This window comes from Poecilia reticulata, chromosome 6 (genome assembly GCF_904066995.2).
Source record: "Poecilia reticulata chromosome 6, P_reticulata-male-v2, whole genome shotgun sequence".
NCBI lineage: Eukaryota > Metazoa > Chordata > Actinopteri > Cyprinodontiformes > Poeciliidae > Poecilia > Poecilia reticulata.
Window position 1 is genome coordinate 10,563,788 of NC_088835.1, and position 13,216 is coordinate 10,577,003.

Here is a 13,216-nt window from a genome sequence, read left to right on the forward strand (position 1 = left end):
CATTTGAGAAGGCCAGACTTGCCTGTCACAACAGCGGCGCGCACACACACACAAGGGGAGTGCAAACACCAGAACATACACATGTTTGGAAATGTCGCCACGTCCACACGCGGCCCGCAGATGTCCAGGTGTCGAGATCGCAGACGTTAAAGTCGGCCAATTAAAGTTCCGCGCATTTCCAGCTCTTGAAGGAGAAGGCAGCCGCCCTCTCGCCCCACCCGGTACCGTGGGGTGCAGTAGCGTGACGGGGACGTGAAATGGACCTTGAATGCTGCTACACTTAGGAGAGCAATGGCTGTCCAAACTCAGCGGGGACCTTAAAATACACAGCGACTGCAGCAGATGGGCGAAACGTGTTCGCAGGACCGAGATGTGAAACCATCTCGCCTAAGCACATGCAATCATTGCGAAACCAGGAAGATGGCCTCTGCAGGCAAATACATTACTGGGTACAAGTTTTTGACCTCTTGCAACATGTCTGATGGGTTTATATCACCATTTATAATGACAATTTATTTTTTTATCTATGTATCCAAATACAAAAAGCTGCTCTCTATTGATGATTTGATTTGTAAAATTTGCAATTCAAACTAGTCAGGCTCTATATGAAAATAAAATCGCCTCATTGCTAGGTTATATTTCACATATGGTTAAGCACACATTTTTTTATATAGTTTCACTACTATCCACACCCCTAACCTGATCTCTGCCACATGTACCAAGCACAAAACTTCTAAAGGAGCTATTTGACAATATGTATAGATGAAAATATGTAAAAAAAAAAAAAAAAAAAAAAAAAAAGAATTATTATTGTCTCATTCTACAGAAATTAGAGAACAGAAAACATTAGCGTCCATTGGCATTAATTTGCTTTTATCTAAACCAGTGGTGTGATATTATGTCGCTAAGTGTGGCCCTCAGAAGATTCTCAAAATGTCTTTGCACCAACACAGCTCATTTCTAAAGCTTTACAATCCCAGTGAACAATAAAAACTATTATCCATGAAAGATGGTGGCCGACCTACCAAAGTCACTGAGTGCACTGACAACTCATTTAAGAGGACACAAAGGAACCCAGAACCACATCTGAGTCACCGGAGACCTCACCTGTCTCAGTTAGGGTCAGTGTTCATGTGTCTACAATCAGAAGACCTGGCAAAAAAAAAGACGTCCATGGAAGAGTTTCACGGTCTAAACCATTGCTTACATGGTGCTTTTGATACAAAAACAGCTCGATGATCCCCAAGACTTTTGAGAAAAATATTCCACAGACTAAAGAGACAAAAGCGGAACTGCATTGTATGGTGTGTGTGTCCTGATAGATCTGGTGCAGAACTAACCCAGCACTTTGGAAAGAGAAGAAGAAATGATGGAGGTAGTGTGATGGTGTGGAGCTGCTTTGCTGCTTCACAACCTGGACAATTTTCATCAGCAGATAAAGCTATTCTGCTCTCTCGTAGAAAGTCCTGAAGCAGTGACCTTGAGCTAAATCGCATTACGGTTATGCAGAAGGACAATCGATGGTCAACAGGCGACCAGCAACTTTTCCTCTGAGAGTTTTAAAATAAATAAATGTTTTGGAGTGGCCCAAAAATTCCTCCATGATCATGTGATAGACTCATGGCTAGTTTCTGTAAACATCTAGAGTTTAGGATATTTTGATAACTTTTTCTCTTATAAATAGAATCAGGAACTCCAAACTACATTTTCCATGTACTAAGGTTATCTTGGTGTGATATTAATATGCGTTTTATGATCCGAGACACTGAAATGTGGAGAGAGAACGAAAAGCAGAAGCAGTCTTTGGAGTGGGAGGGGAGAGAAGTTACGATTTTCCACCCTGTTGGAATCAAGAGAGCATTAATTTCCATTAACATGCATGTGAGCTGTACTTAAGGTCAAAGCACATAAAAAAAAAAAAAAAAAAAGCAAACATGATTGTTTGAGCCTAATTCCCAGCCGGAGATAAATGTCACCAGTTTTAATCTCTTGGATTCATTTATTAGTATTCACTCTTGCAAACCGCTGAATGGACCCGTGTAAGAAAGAGGAGATAAAATCACGACGAGGCACAAAGAACGGCGAATGAAACGGCCTGTAGAAATAACAGAGACACCGAAGCCCTGTCCGCTGCGTCAGCCTGATCAACTTTCCACGCCGTGACGACTCGTTACTCATTTGCTTACCAAATCTCAGCTAAGGGCTGCCAGTCAGGGGGTGGATCTCCCACTTTGGAATGTTTTCACAGACACGAGGCGTGGGCATCTGCACTGTGGGAGTCTGCGTTCTTTACAGATAAACTATTTTTTCCAGCAACTTCTTCTAAAACGCTGATCCGGGCGATTTTTCTGTGATATTAAATACCCCCAGTGGGACGCTTGAATCGAGCTTCGAACTAAGTGTCCGTGCTAGCATCTCCTGGCTTCTGCTGGGTTTTTCTTTTCTTTTTTTTTTTTTGTAACATGACTAATAAATGGCTACGGGACATGCCACGGATGTTAATGTGGGGCAGAAGTAGGCCAGGCCACGGTGATAAAAAAAAAAAAAAAAAAAAAAAAAAAGCACGAAGGTGCAGGGTGTGGGGGCGGAGGTTTGCAAAAGACAGAATAAATGATGTGTTTTCTCAGGCCAGTCGAAAAATCCAATACGACGTTCCCGGCTCAAAGTTTGCCGTGAGATTAATACGGGAACAACAATGAGACAATTAGAAAGCTGCGGCGTTTACTTCCCCAGTCTGCAAAGAAGTGCTGACTTTGTTGGAAGGTTGCTTTGCTCATCTTTTTTTTTTTTTTTTTTTTTTTTCCTTGGTACCTTAACTTTTCCCCCCACCCCCATCAAGTCATGATGTTCCCTCTGGCATGCTGATGCACAATGTCCGGAGAAATACGTGTATTTGAATTAATGACTTGTTTAGGTGAAAACAAAAATTATTTGAAAAAATGTGGTTGCGGTATTTGCTGAGATTTAAAAAAAAAAAGAAAAAATGTCTGACTTTCTCTAAATGGTGTGACATTTCCTCCCTCTCGCCCCTCGCAGCAGGGGCAGGTGGACTGCTGGCCTCTGCCGTGCCCGCCCGTGGACTGCGAGTTCACCATGGTGCCGGAGGGCGAGTGCTGCCCCCGCTGTGTCACTGACCCCTGCCAGGCCGACACCATCCGCAACGACATCACCAAGACGTGCACGGACGAGTACAGCATCTCACGCTTCAGCGGCTCCTCCTGGATCAAACACGGCACGGAGTGCACCCTGTGCCAGTGCAAGGTGAGGCGCCCGGAGTCGAGGCCGCGAGCTGCAGCGAGTCGCTTACTTCTGACTGAAAAGGCGGCGTGCTGCAATGCAGATTTCACGCCACAGAGGCAGTTTGAGCGTTTCTATGGCCTCACTGCAGCATTTCATAGACCAACACTTACAGTTGGGGTGTATTTTGGATACTTTCCAAAGGTTTTTCCATCTTAACTAATTTTATTATTGATTTCCAAGGAGTCAGAGCCTTCTGTGTTGGATAAAGCCTTGCTAGCTTTTTAGCTTAGCATAAAGCTGTTGCAGGATTAGGTAACACTTAAGTTGAAGGAGTGTGCATAAGACTGACATGACACCTAAATATGACATCGCATCTTTAAAACACCAATAGTGTAGCCTATGTGCCCTTGAATATGGTTGTCTAAATAATTGGCATTTTGTTATAATCTATAAAATAAAAGGATGCACTCCTTAAATGTACTAATTTAGATCAATTTTAATACATTGTAGCGCCTGGTTCACATGACAAGAGTTTAAAATTGTCACGTTTTTGGGTTTTATTCCGATTTTTCACATGAGAGCTATCGCTAAAACCTCTAGAGGCCAAACGTGAGTTCAGAGTAAACAAACATAGCCGACTTGGAAGAAGTAATGGCGATAGTTTGTGAACAACATTTAAAGTGAAACTCACCCCCAAAATCAACTTCTTTTTTTTTTGTTAAACTCTCTACATGGGTTTTGTAGGTTTCTGTCTTTATGTTTCTGCATGACTTTTTGTGCAGTTCTTTTAGCTCTGCATTATTTTGCCTAAAACCGTCTCGCCGCCAGGCTTTTGGTGACACGGTGAACACGTCCACTGAAAAGTTGTTGCAACTCTGTCCACCCAGGATGGCGCCGTTGGCAGGTATTTGAATCGGTTCAAAGTCTGCACTTAAAACATGTCATTCTGCTGTGGATACAAGACGACAGAAACGCTCACAAGCAGACGGCTCCATCTTATGTTAAATGGAAATGACGAGCGCACTCCTCTGGTCAGTAGTAACAGAATTATCGGCTGATGTGACTAATAAGAAAATGAGTAAACATGGCAATCGGTGAGCTCAAGCTGCCAGGTAGAGTGGAAACTAGTCAGAACCTTCAGCGATCCAGCCTGCTGTCTTTACTTAATCATCAAAGAAAATATGGTGCAAAATAACCAGAAACGGAGGACCTGAACAGGGTGAGTTGCGCAGCTAAGTCCAAGTGACATATTTTCATAAAGAACATTAACATTTCTGCTGAGTGCTGTCCTATTCACTCCTTTGCTATTTTTCAGCATTATTTCTGAATTGCCTGTTGCCCTAATTAAAGACGGTCAACATATCGTCATGCTGCCACCGTTTATATCGGTCTGCTCTTTATTAGAAACCACCCTGTGCCTTACACTGCCAAGGTATCGACACCCAAATCTAATATCCAATTTTTTTTCTTGGCGTCGGTGTCGATCTTAACGTGATCATGATCGTGTTCTTTCAGTCAGGACTCCTGACCCCTCAATGAGCCCTTTTCTAAAATACTAAAAGGAACCTTTACCTGAAAAAGAGGCATTCAATTTGAATTTTTTTTTTTGTAAAAACAGAAACCAAAAAGAACGGCTGTTGACCTCTCACCTATAGCCTCATGCTTAGGCGCGGCGTCGATCCTCTTCTGCGCTGCGGTGAATGAGCAGACGTCTTTACACAATTCAGTACTCCGAGTGGTAGTTGTAGCATCTTATGAGAAACTGCGGCAAATAACATTAGGACGGTAAATCAAGCTGCTCTCTGTGTTGTTGGACTGAACAGGTGATGTTGTAACGTGGACATAAATTGTTTGCCGTAGCTTTAAAGCTAATCCACTCATTCCTCCTACTTAGCCGACAGTGAGCCTCTTATCGGAAACAAAAGGAATGTGGCAGTATTTCACAGGAAGAGCTTTACACCCGACTGACAGTCTCCTTTTTTTTTTTTTGGACACGTAGCTTTGAACTGACGTGCAGTTTTGTTTCGGTCATGATGATGGCGATCCGTGACCCGGTGGGCTTTCACATTTAAATCCCGGCTATAAAATTCCCTCGGATCGGCCGGTGGTAAAAAAAAAAAAAGGGACAAGCCGAGAAGCTCCAAATGTCAGCTTCTGCATCATGGGAAATTAGCAGCCGCTGCGTTTCAAAAAGACTTTGCCTGTAGGGTTCAAGTGTGACTGTGACCCTCCCTTCTCCCTCTTTTCTCTCATTTGCAGAACGGACACATCTGTTGCTCAGTGGACCCGATGTGCCTTTAGTCCCTGGCAGATCTGAAGGCACCTGTACAGAGTTCTCCATGTACAAAGAGAAAAAAAGAAAAAAAAAAAGTAACACGGCCCCCTGTGTCTCCTCACCGTCCTCTTCACGGGGCCTGGGTCAAATAGTGTTTGCACTGTTCGGCTTGGTTTTGACCTGCTGAGCCAGATGATTGGAGGTTACAATTCAGGTCACAGATAATTGTACATCTTTGACATTCAGGTTTTGTCTCCTCTGGTTTATCCTTTTTTTTTTTTTTTCTCCCCCCAGTTTAAAGCTTTTATTGTACGTTGCATACATCACCTCCACCCATCTGGTACTTTGTGCACGTTAGGTGTTTAAAAGCAACCTGCGAACAGTCTGTGACCCGCACCTGTATCCTCAGATCCTTTATACCAAATGCCAAACGGACGACGGACTACAAGTTCCCTCTGACCCGCGTCGCGCCTGCCCAAAGCGAAGCCTTTGAGCGTCGCCGATTACCCACTCCAAAGCATTGCTACATGAATCTGTAAGATATTACTATTACTGGCATGACTGTGCTTGATGTCCAGACATTTTTGCTGATTTCTATAATAACAATGATTATGAAAAATGATACCTTAGATAGTGAAAACCATTAGCATAAGGTTCTGTTGCCACTTTTAACAGTTGTCTGTATGATGTGGTGCTCTGTAGCATTTTGTTTGATTTGATCTTTTTTTTTTTTTTTTTTTTTTTTTTTTTTTTCCAAGCTTGTTACAGTGTTATGGTGAAATAAAGTATTTCCATTTACATTTAAGTTCTGGGTTGGACTTATGTGTATGTGTGTGTGTCATTACTTTTTATTGCGTGTCAAACGGAGCACTTGTTAATATTATAGTATTTCTAATATTCAATTCGTCCTTTCTTTCTGTTCTAGAGCGACACTTTAACATTCCCTGTTATAATACATCAATAATCTCCTAATGTGAATGTTTAATTATTGAAACGAAATGATATAAAAAGACTTTTGCTCAGAACAGTTTTCCATCTTTACTACAATTATAGAGTGATTAAATATGTTGGAGAATAGCTGCGCAAAAATTAGCATCTGTCAATTTTTCTTTGATTATTCTTTTTTGTTCGCTGCACCATGATGCAGATGACCTGACAGGTTATTTTTTTATTTTTGATTACAAATACTTTTCTATTATCACCATTTCAGTTAGGGATAAGCAGGCTTATCTGTTATGTTAACATTTTTTTCTACATTTTCTTAAACTGTCTGGCTGTGTTTGAGGACCTCATTTAGACTGTTACCAGAAATAGATATGCAGAAACGTTTCATGGTTGTTCACATGGATAAGATTTTAAATTTTTATTCCTCTCTTGAATTTTCTGGTGGCTACCTTTTATTTGCCTTGTACATAATAGTTGCTGAGTCTGGTAAGATAAGATAGCAGAGGGCCACATAAGAAGCAATGGCAGGCCAGATTTGGCCCCCGGGCCTCGAGTTTGACACCGTGGCTCAGGGCATAATGCACAACGCTGCAAAACCGGCCTGTTAGCTAATTTGATAAACATTATGTAGCTAAATTTAGACCTTTCAATCATACTTGGATTAAATTTAGCTCGAGCGCGAGGGACTTGATCGATGGAACATAAAGCCGCAAGCTAGCAAAAATTATTGCTTCTTTTTTTATTCTTTAGCAAAGAAAGGAGACCAACTTTGACACAACTTACATTTTCAATGACATTTTAACCAAAGTATCAAGTCACAGTAATGGTGTTTGTGCTTTGCAGAGCTTCTTTTTTTTCTGGTTGCCGGAGTCAACACGCAGTGTCGATAAAACCTGGACTCCTAAAGCCTTAATGAGCATTTTCCCAAAAGACTGAATTAATCATTCTCATAAAAATGAGGCGTGAATCTGGAAAAAACAGAAACCTGTTCGGAGCGAGCAGCTGTTGACCTCACATCTGGCAGCTTCTGGCGCAGCTACAGGGCTAATTCTCTGCACTGTGTTAAATGAGCAGGCATGTTTGCACAAAGCAGGAGTAGCAGCATTTAAAACCTCTGACTAACTGAACGGACCTATGCAGGTTGTATTCTCTTGTTAGAAAGCGGTGACAATGCGAATACTTTATTGGGGCTGTTATTGATGGTTTCATCTGGAAAAATGTTCTCAATCTAAAACGATGTATAAACTATTTCGACTGAACTGTCTGGCGAAAGTGTTAGCCCAGCTTAGCCTCGGTTTAGCTTCAGCCAGCTAACCCATTAGCAAAAGGAGGCTAGTTTTGCTTTAAGTGAACAAATTCATTTTCTAGTATTTACCAAAACCAAATAACAAAACCCATTGGCATTATGTCACAGAATTATTTTATAATTTCTTACATTATCCTGAAGCCTGATAAAGCTGTAGTTCACATTGGTGGTCTGTAAAGAACGATGAGGCTTCTTCTCGTCTCTTTTCTACAAATTGGGTCAAAGTTTTAAACTTGATGTTTAGCTAAAACTGTTCAACATCAACTTTTGTCCAAACATTAATATCTCAGCATTTGGGATGAGGAAATATTTTAGCAGCTTTTTTTGTGTGCAAAAATTCCGACTCGGACCATCAGACGCTAACTTTAAGCACAGCCTCAAAGCTACAAAGAGCTTAAATCAAAAACTATTTTCGGTTTGGTTGTCGAAGTTAGCAAAGATCTTTGTTCACACACACCCACCGATAAATGAGTTCATCCCGGAGTTGGCTTCTTATCCCTGAGATAAACTCTCATAATAAGACCCATTTATATTCCAACACACTCTCCTATCCTGTAAATTTTTTCTTCTTCTTCTCTCTGATCCTGGCCTAAAAACTGTTTATCTCAGTTATTACGACTCTGAGCTCATCAGAGTTGGATCTTTGGACACAGGACACAGGCAGTAGAGAGTGTGTCCACCGAGGCTGCCTGCCTGCTTTGGTCCAGCAGCTTCTAGCTGGTGGTGGCAGCAGGCCAGTGGGCACCTGAGTGCTAGTGGAGCAGAAGAGCAGACCGCTCCTCCAGCTGGCTCCTAAATGTCCAATTTTCCATGGCAGCGCTGAATCACCCCCTCCGCAACAGATGTAGAGGACCCAACAGGGAGTCCACTGGAGCGCCTGTCCTATATTCACATTTAATGACCATACATATAAATATGATTTTGGCAGTTAAATAGTTGAAGGGCCAGTTTTACTTCAGAAAAGAGTTTTAAGCTAACAACATTCATTCGCAACGCTTTGCAGTGACAGTTTCCCCCCATCCCCCCTCACTAGAACATATCGTCTGTTTTTGCCCTTTCCGTCAAACTCTAATTGGTTTTCAAAAAGTCACCGCTTTGTCGAGGGTGGAAGTGTTTTTGCAGTCAAAACGAGAACTGCATCATGCAATTATTTTTTAGTGTTCATCTTTTGTGTCTCATCGATGTCGAATGCTGCGGAAGGATTATCAAACATTCAGAGATGAAAGCGTTTGCCTTTTATAGGTGGAGTGTGGATTTTTTTTATTTTTTTACAGCATATGGCTGACTGTACAGACATGCTAGCCAGAAAACGGGGAAAAACAGCGAGTATATACCTGTACCCTAATGACAGCCATTGGTTTGGCTTGGTCTTGGGAGATGAACGTGAACTTATCAAATATTGTTAGGGAAAGGAGAAATCTTTGTCATTTGAACATCTGAAGTAAAAAAAAAAAAAAAAAAAAAGAAGAATACAAATGCAGTTTTGTCTGCAAAGAAGTGCAGTGGACAAGGCAGAAGGTAAAATGAGATGTCTCACTACATTAGTGTTAAACAGAAATTGATTTTAAAAGGCGTCATTCGTGGTACTCCTTTTTTTTAAATAATGTGCCACTACTACCTAAGCAAAGTGTCCGAGTCTTAAAAGACAGCAGCAATGTTTATTCATTTAAAGTCTGGAGACAGAATAGACGTTACTGAGATGTAACATTGCTGCATTTAGGTTTACTCTTCTTCTTCTTACACAATAAACCTAATCCATATCATTGGTTTTACCAAACCTTTCAACTTCTGACCTCCGAATTAGCAGTGCAACAGATTTGGCATTTTCACCTTGGTTTGCTCAGATGTTAAAGGTAAGGATGTCACTTTTGCACCTCATTGCCAGACTTTCAACTTTTCTCTGCTTCTGTTAGTGATTCGCTTTAGTTATATCGAGATACGTCAGGATGTTGTTGTCTGTATATACGGCAGTACAGTCTTTACTTGACAGGGTTTACATGGCGCCTTGTACCTTCAGGCGTCCCTGGAGGCCTTCCTGTGTTTGAGAGCAATCTCAGCAATAGCATCCAATCTCTTAACGTAAAGCACAAAAGCACTGACTATGCGGCATGCTGAACTGCTTTCATGACCAAGTTTTATTGAGCAAAACTTATTTTAAACTTTTTTTAAAAAAGAAATTGTCAGTAACATTTTCATACCCCACCAGCAATAACCCGTCTCTCATGCCAATGTTCACCCAACTTCGACTAAGCAGTGGTATAACAGCAGTACTAACCACCGATGTATTGTTTCCTATCAGTTTTATAAGTTGAACTCTCTTTTTGGATCTAAACTTTGCACAAAAAGTCTGTTATTTCTTCCTGTTTATTTCTTCCTTAAATTACGTCGCAATCGTAAGGAAAATGCATTTGTGTTTTGGACAGCAGAGCTGAATACGTGAGATGCAGCCATCACAGACTTGCCAAATCATCTCTGCCAATACCAAAAAACATATTCTTCTTTTGACTCCACTGGTGTTGATTAATGGATTTGATAATTAAGGTTTTGAACACATATGTAAACCTGTTGGGTGAACTCCCATACACCCTATGGGGGGCCCTGCTGATGATGATTAATGGACCAGCTTTACACCAACGTATGAGGTTTTTTTTGTCTGCATTTCTTCTCGATTTATCTCTGATTTCATTGAAGAAATGCTGGACTGCCTCGCTGTTTGTTGGCAAACCTTTAATCAGCAGTGAGCCGTTACATTAGGCAGCTCTACATTTAGTCTCACCGAGGAACAATTAGAGCGTAGTAACCTGCTCCACTTCGTTCACGGCAAGGGGAAACATCGTGGCAAACCCGTGGCTGGGGGGGGATTCGGTCCTGGGAGTGACTTTTTTGGAAGAATTATCCGAGCCACGCGTTCCTCTGTGAGGCATCAGACACCTGCAGAAGGAACCGGTGATGAATTCAGTTTCCCCTGTGACCACCAGGGACAGACAGACACCATCTCATGATGGCTAAGGGTGTGTGTGTGTGGGGGGGGGGCACGCAGGGGGCCTACAAGCTGGCTGGGACTGACTGCAATGATAAATTTCACATTGTCTCTGAGAGTCACAGAGCTGTCAGCGCAGAGTGATGGGCCATGCCAGGACATGATGCACTGATCTAATTGGAGGAGAGCTCAGAGACAGCGGAGGAGATTCCAGCTGATCTGTAGCTGAGGAGCATCTCCGTCGGGGATTTTTCCCTGTTTATATATAGCCGTAGGTGAAACAACAGCACGGTTTCCTTTTGCTAAGCCAAAGTCGGCTCCGGTCTTTCACCGGATCAATGAAATCAACTGTGAGTAAGGGTAACAGCAAACAATATAATTAAAAAAGAAAAAAAAAGCATTTTAATTAGGCTTGAATTTTGGGATCCAATCTGAAAGGGGGGGAAAAATGATTTACATTAACTATTTAAGTTACCAACACAATTAAAACCGCATTCAGTAGACGGAATGAGACATTCCTGAATCTCTAACTTCTGATGTTCTCTGGATTACTGCCTGGTCCGCCAAACAAGGAGCAAAAAAAAAAAAAAAAAAAAATCTTAAATCAATATCATATTTCTCAGCCATTTGGCTCACTTAGTGAAGGCCTCACTCAAACAACTAATTCATTCTGGCAGGGAGATTTATTTTCCAAAGCAAACAAAAACCATCAGTAAGACCTCAGGTGTTCATACACCTGCCTGTTTTCACACCGCAGTTTTGTTTTTTATCCCCCTCCCCCCCTTAGGTTTTCTGAAAACACCATCTGGCTGCGGATCTTATTAGAGATCATTCAAAGTGAGGAGTGAGACAGAGTTGAGTCGGTTGCGTCAGCTACGCTTCAGAGGAAACGCAGACCGAAAGGAACGGAGCTTCAAGCTGAACATTTGTGTCTGTTTAAATGTTGAAGGGTACAACTTTGACTTGAGATTTACCAACAAATAAAACCTCATTTATGCAAAGAGTAACTACTATTTGAACTTTATTGTAAGCTGCAACAGATGTTTTTTTTTGTTTTTTTTAAATATTAAAAGTCTATTCTTATTTTCAAGTAGGCTTGAATTGGTCTAAAATCCTTTTGTCATAAACTTTAGGAAAAATTATTTCCAGTATTACAGTATTTCCAATACTTAAACCAAAACACTTATAACTGTTTTTGATCATGTATGAACTTATTTTTAATTTTGTGAATTTTTTTTATGAAGAGTTTTTTTTACACATACTCAACTTCAGTCTTCCTTTCGTTTCAACAACATAACTTCCCACGATTCTACAGTAATGTGTATTTCTGGACAAAAACACACCATATTGCCAAAAGTGTTGGGTTACTTGCCTTTCACGACAATCTTTAACGACATCCCATTTTAAGGTTTTATATGGTGTTGACCCACGCTTTACGACTATAACAGCTTCAACCCTCTTGAGAAGTGTGTGTTAAGGTTTACGAGTGTGTTTATGGGAGTATCTGACCATTCTTCCAGGAGAGCATTTGTGAGGTCAGACGCTGACGTTGGACAAAATGGCCTGCCTCTCAGTCCGCTCTCAGTCATTCCAAAGGCGACCCATCGTGCTGATGTCAGAGGGCTCTGTGCAGAGCATTAAAGTTGCTCCAAACCAGGTCATCTCATTATCAATGCTCTTGTTTTTGTTCTGAGCAGAGTCGGAGCGGGACCGGGCCGACTCCGAACTGTTTTGCACAGAGTCGGAAACGCAGCATTGTTCAAACCGTCTTTGTTAAGAGCCTCTTTCACTAAAACCCGACTTCTGAGGAAAAGTCCCTTCACCACAATTCAACTTTACACAGTGCTTTGACGCAAACCAAACCAAAGACTCGTCAGACTGGGTTTGGTCAGCCTGAATCCACTGCAGCTGTTGCGTTGCATTGCTTGGTGACACAAGGTTTGGATGCGGCTGCTCATTTCAAGAAGCTCCCTACATGCCGTTCTTGAGTTGGTCTGAAAGCCACGTGAAGCTTGGAGGAATATATATACTGTAATCGGCTGCGAAAACACCGCAACCTCTAAGGTGCTGGAGTTCATACACCTGAAATCAATGGTGTTTTATCCAGACAGCCACATTTATATTCTTTGTAAACTGGGGAATACATTAAAAGGACTTTGAATTCACTGGAAGAATATGATGAAAGATTCTTTTAGCTGGTTTGAAAAAAGGAACCTTTTTAAACTGAAATTGTGGAGTCCGTCCGGTGAGAGCAGTAGAAAAACTCCTAAAAGTTTTCAAACGTCGTCGGCTTCTTAGCTGGAGATCTCCTTTACCAACCCACATACAAAATATGTAAAGGAACATTAAACTTTTTGAATGTCTTTTTTTTTTCTCCTCACTTTTATTCACTACTTAATAATTACTACTTTCGTTTAGCATAAATGCTGCCACATACCTTCTGATTTTAGTTGTTCATTTGTTCTATGGC

The 13,216-nt window shown here is 41.4% G+C and overlaps 1 protein-coding gene across 1 annotated transcript in view; it reads left to right on the forward strand.

Annotated features, from left to right (window-relative positions):
• Window positions 1–6,320, forward strand: part of nell2a (neural EGFL like 2a) — a 95,658-nt gene extending 89,338 nt beyond the window's left edge. Inside the window, exons 19-20 of the mRNA XM_081607860.1 lie at window positions 3,037–3,261; window positions 5,500–6,320. Of these exons, the coding sequence (XP_081463986.1) occupies window positions 3,037–3,261; window positions 5,500–5,541 (267 nt within the window). The 3' untranslated portion in view covers window positions 5,542–6,320. The remainder of the gene's footprint in view (window positions 1–3,036; window positions 3,262–5,499) is intronic.
• Window positions 6,321–13,216: the final 6,896 nt, after the last annotated feature.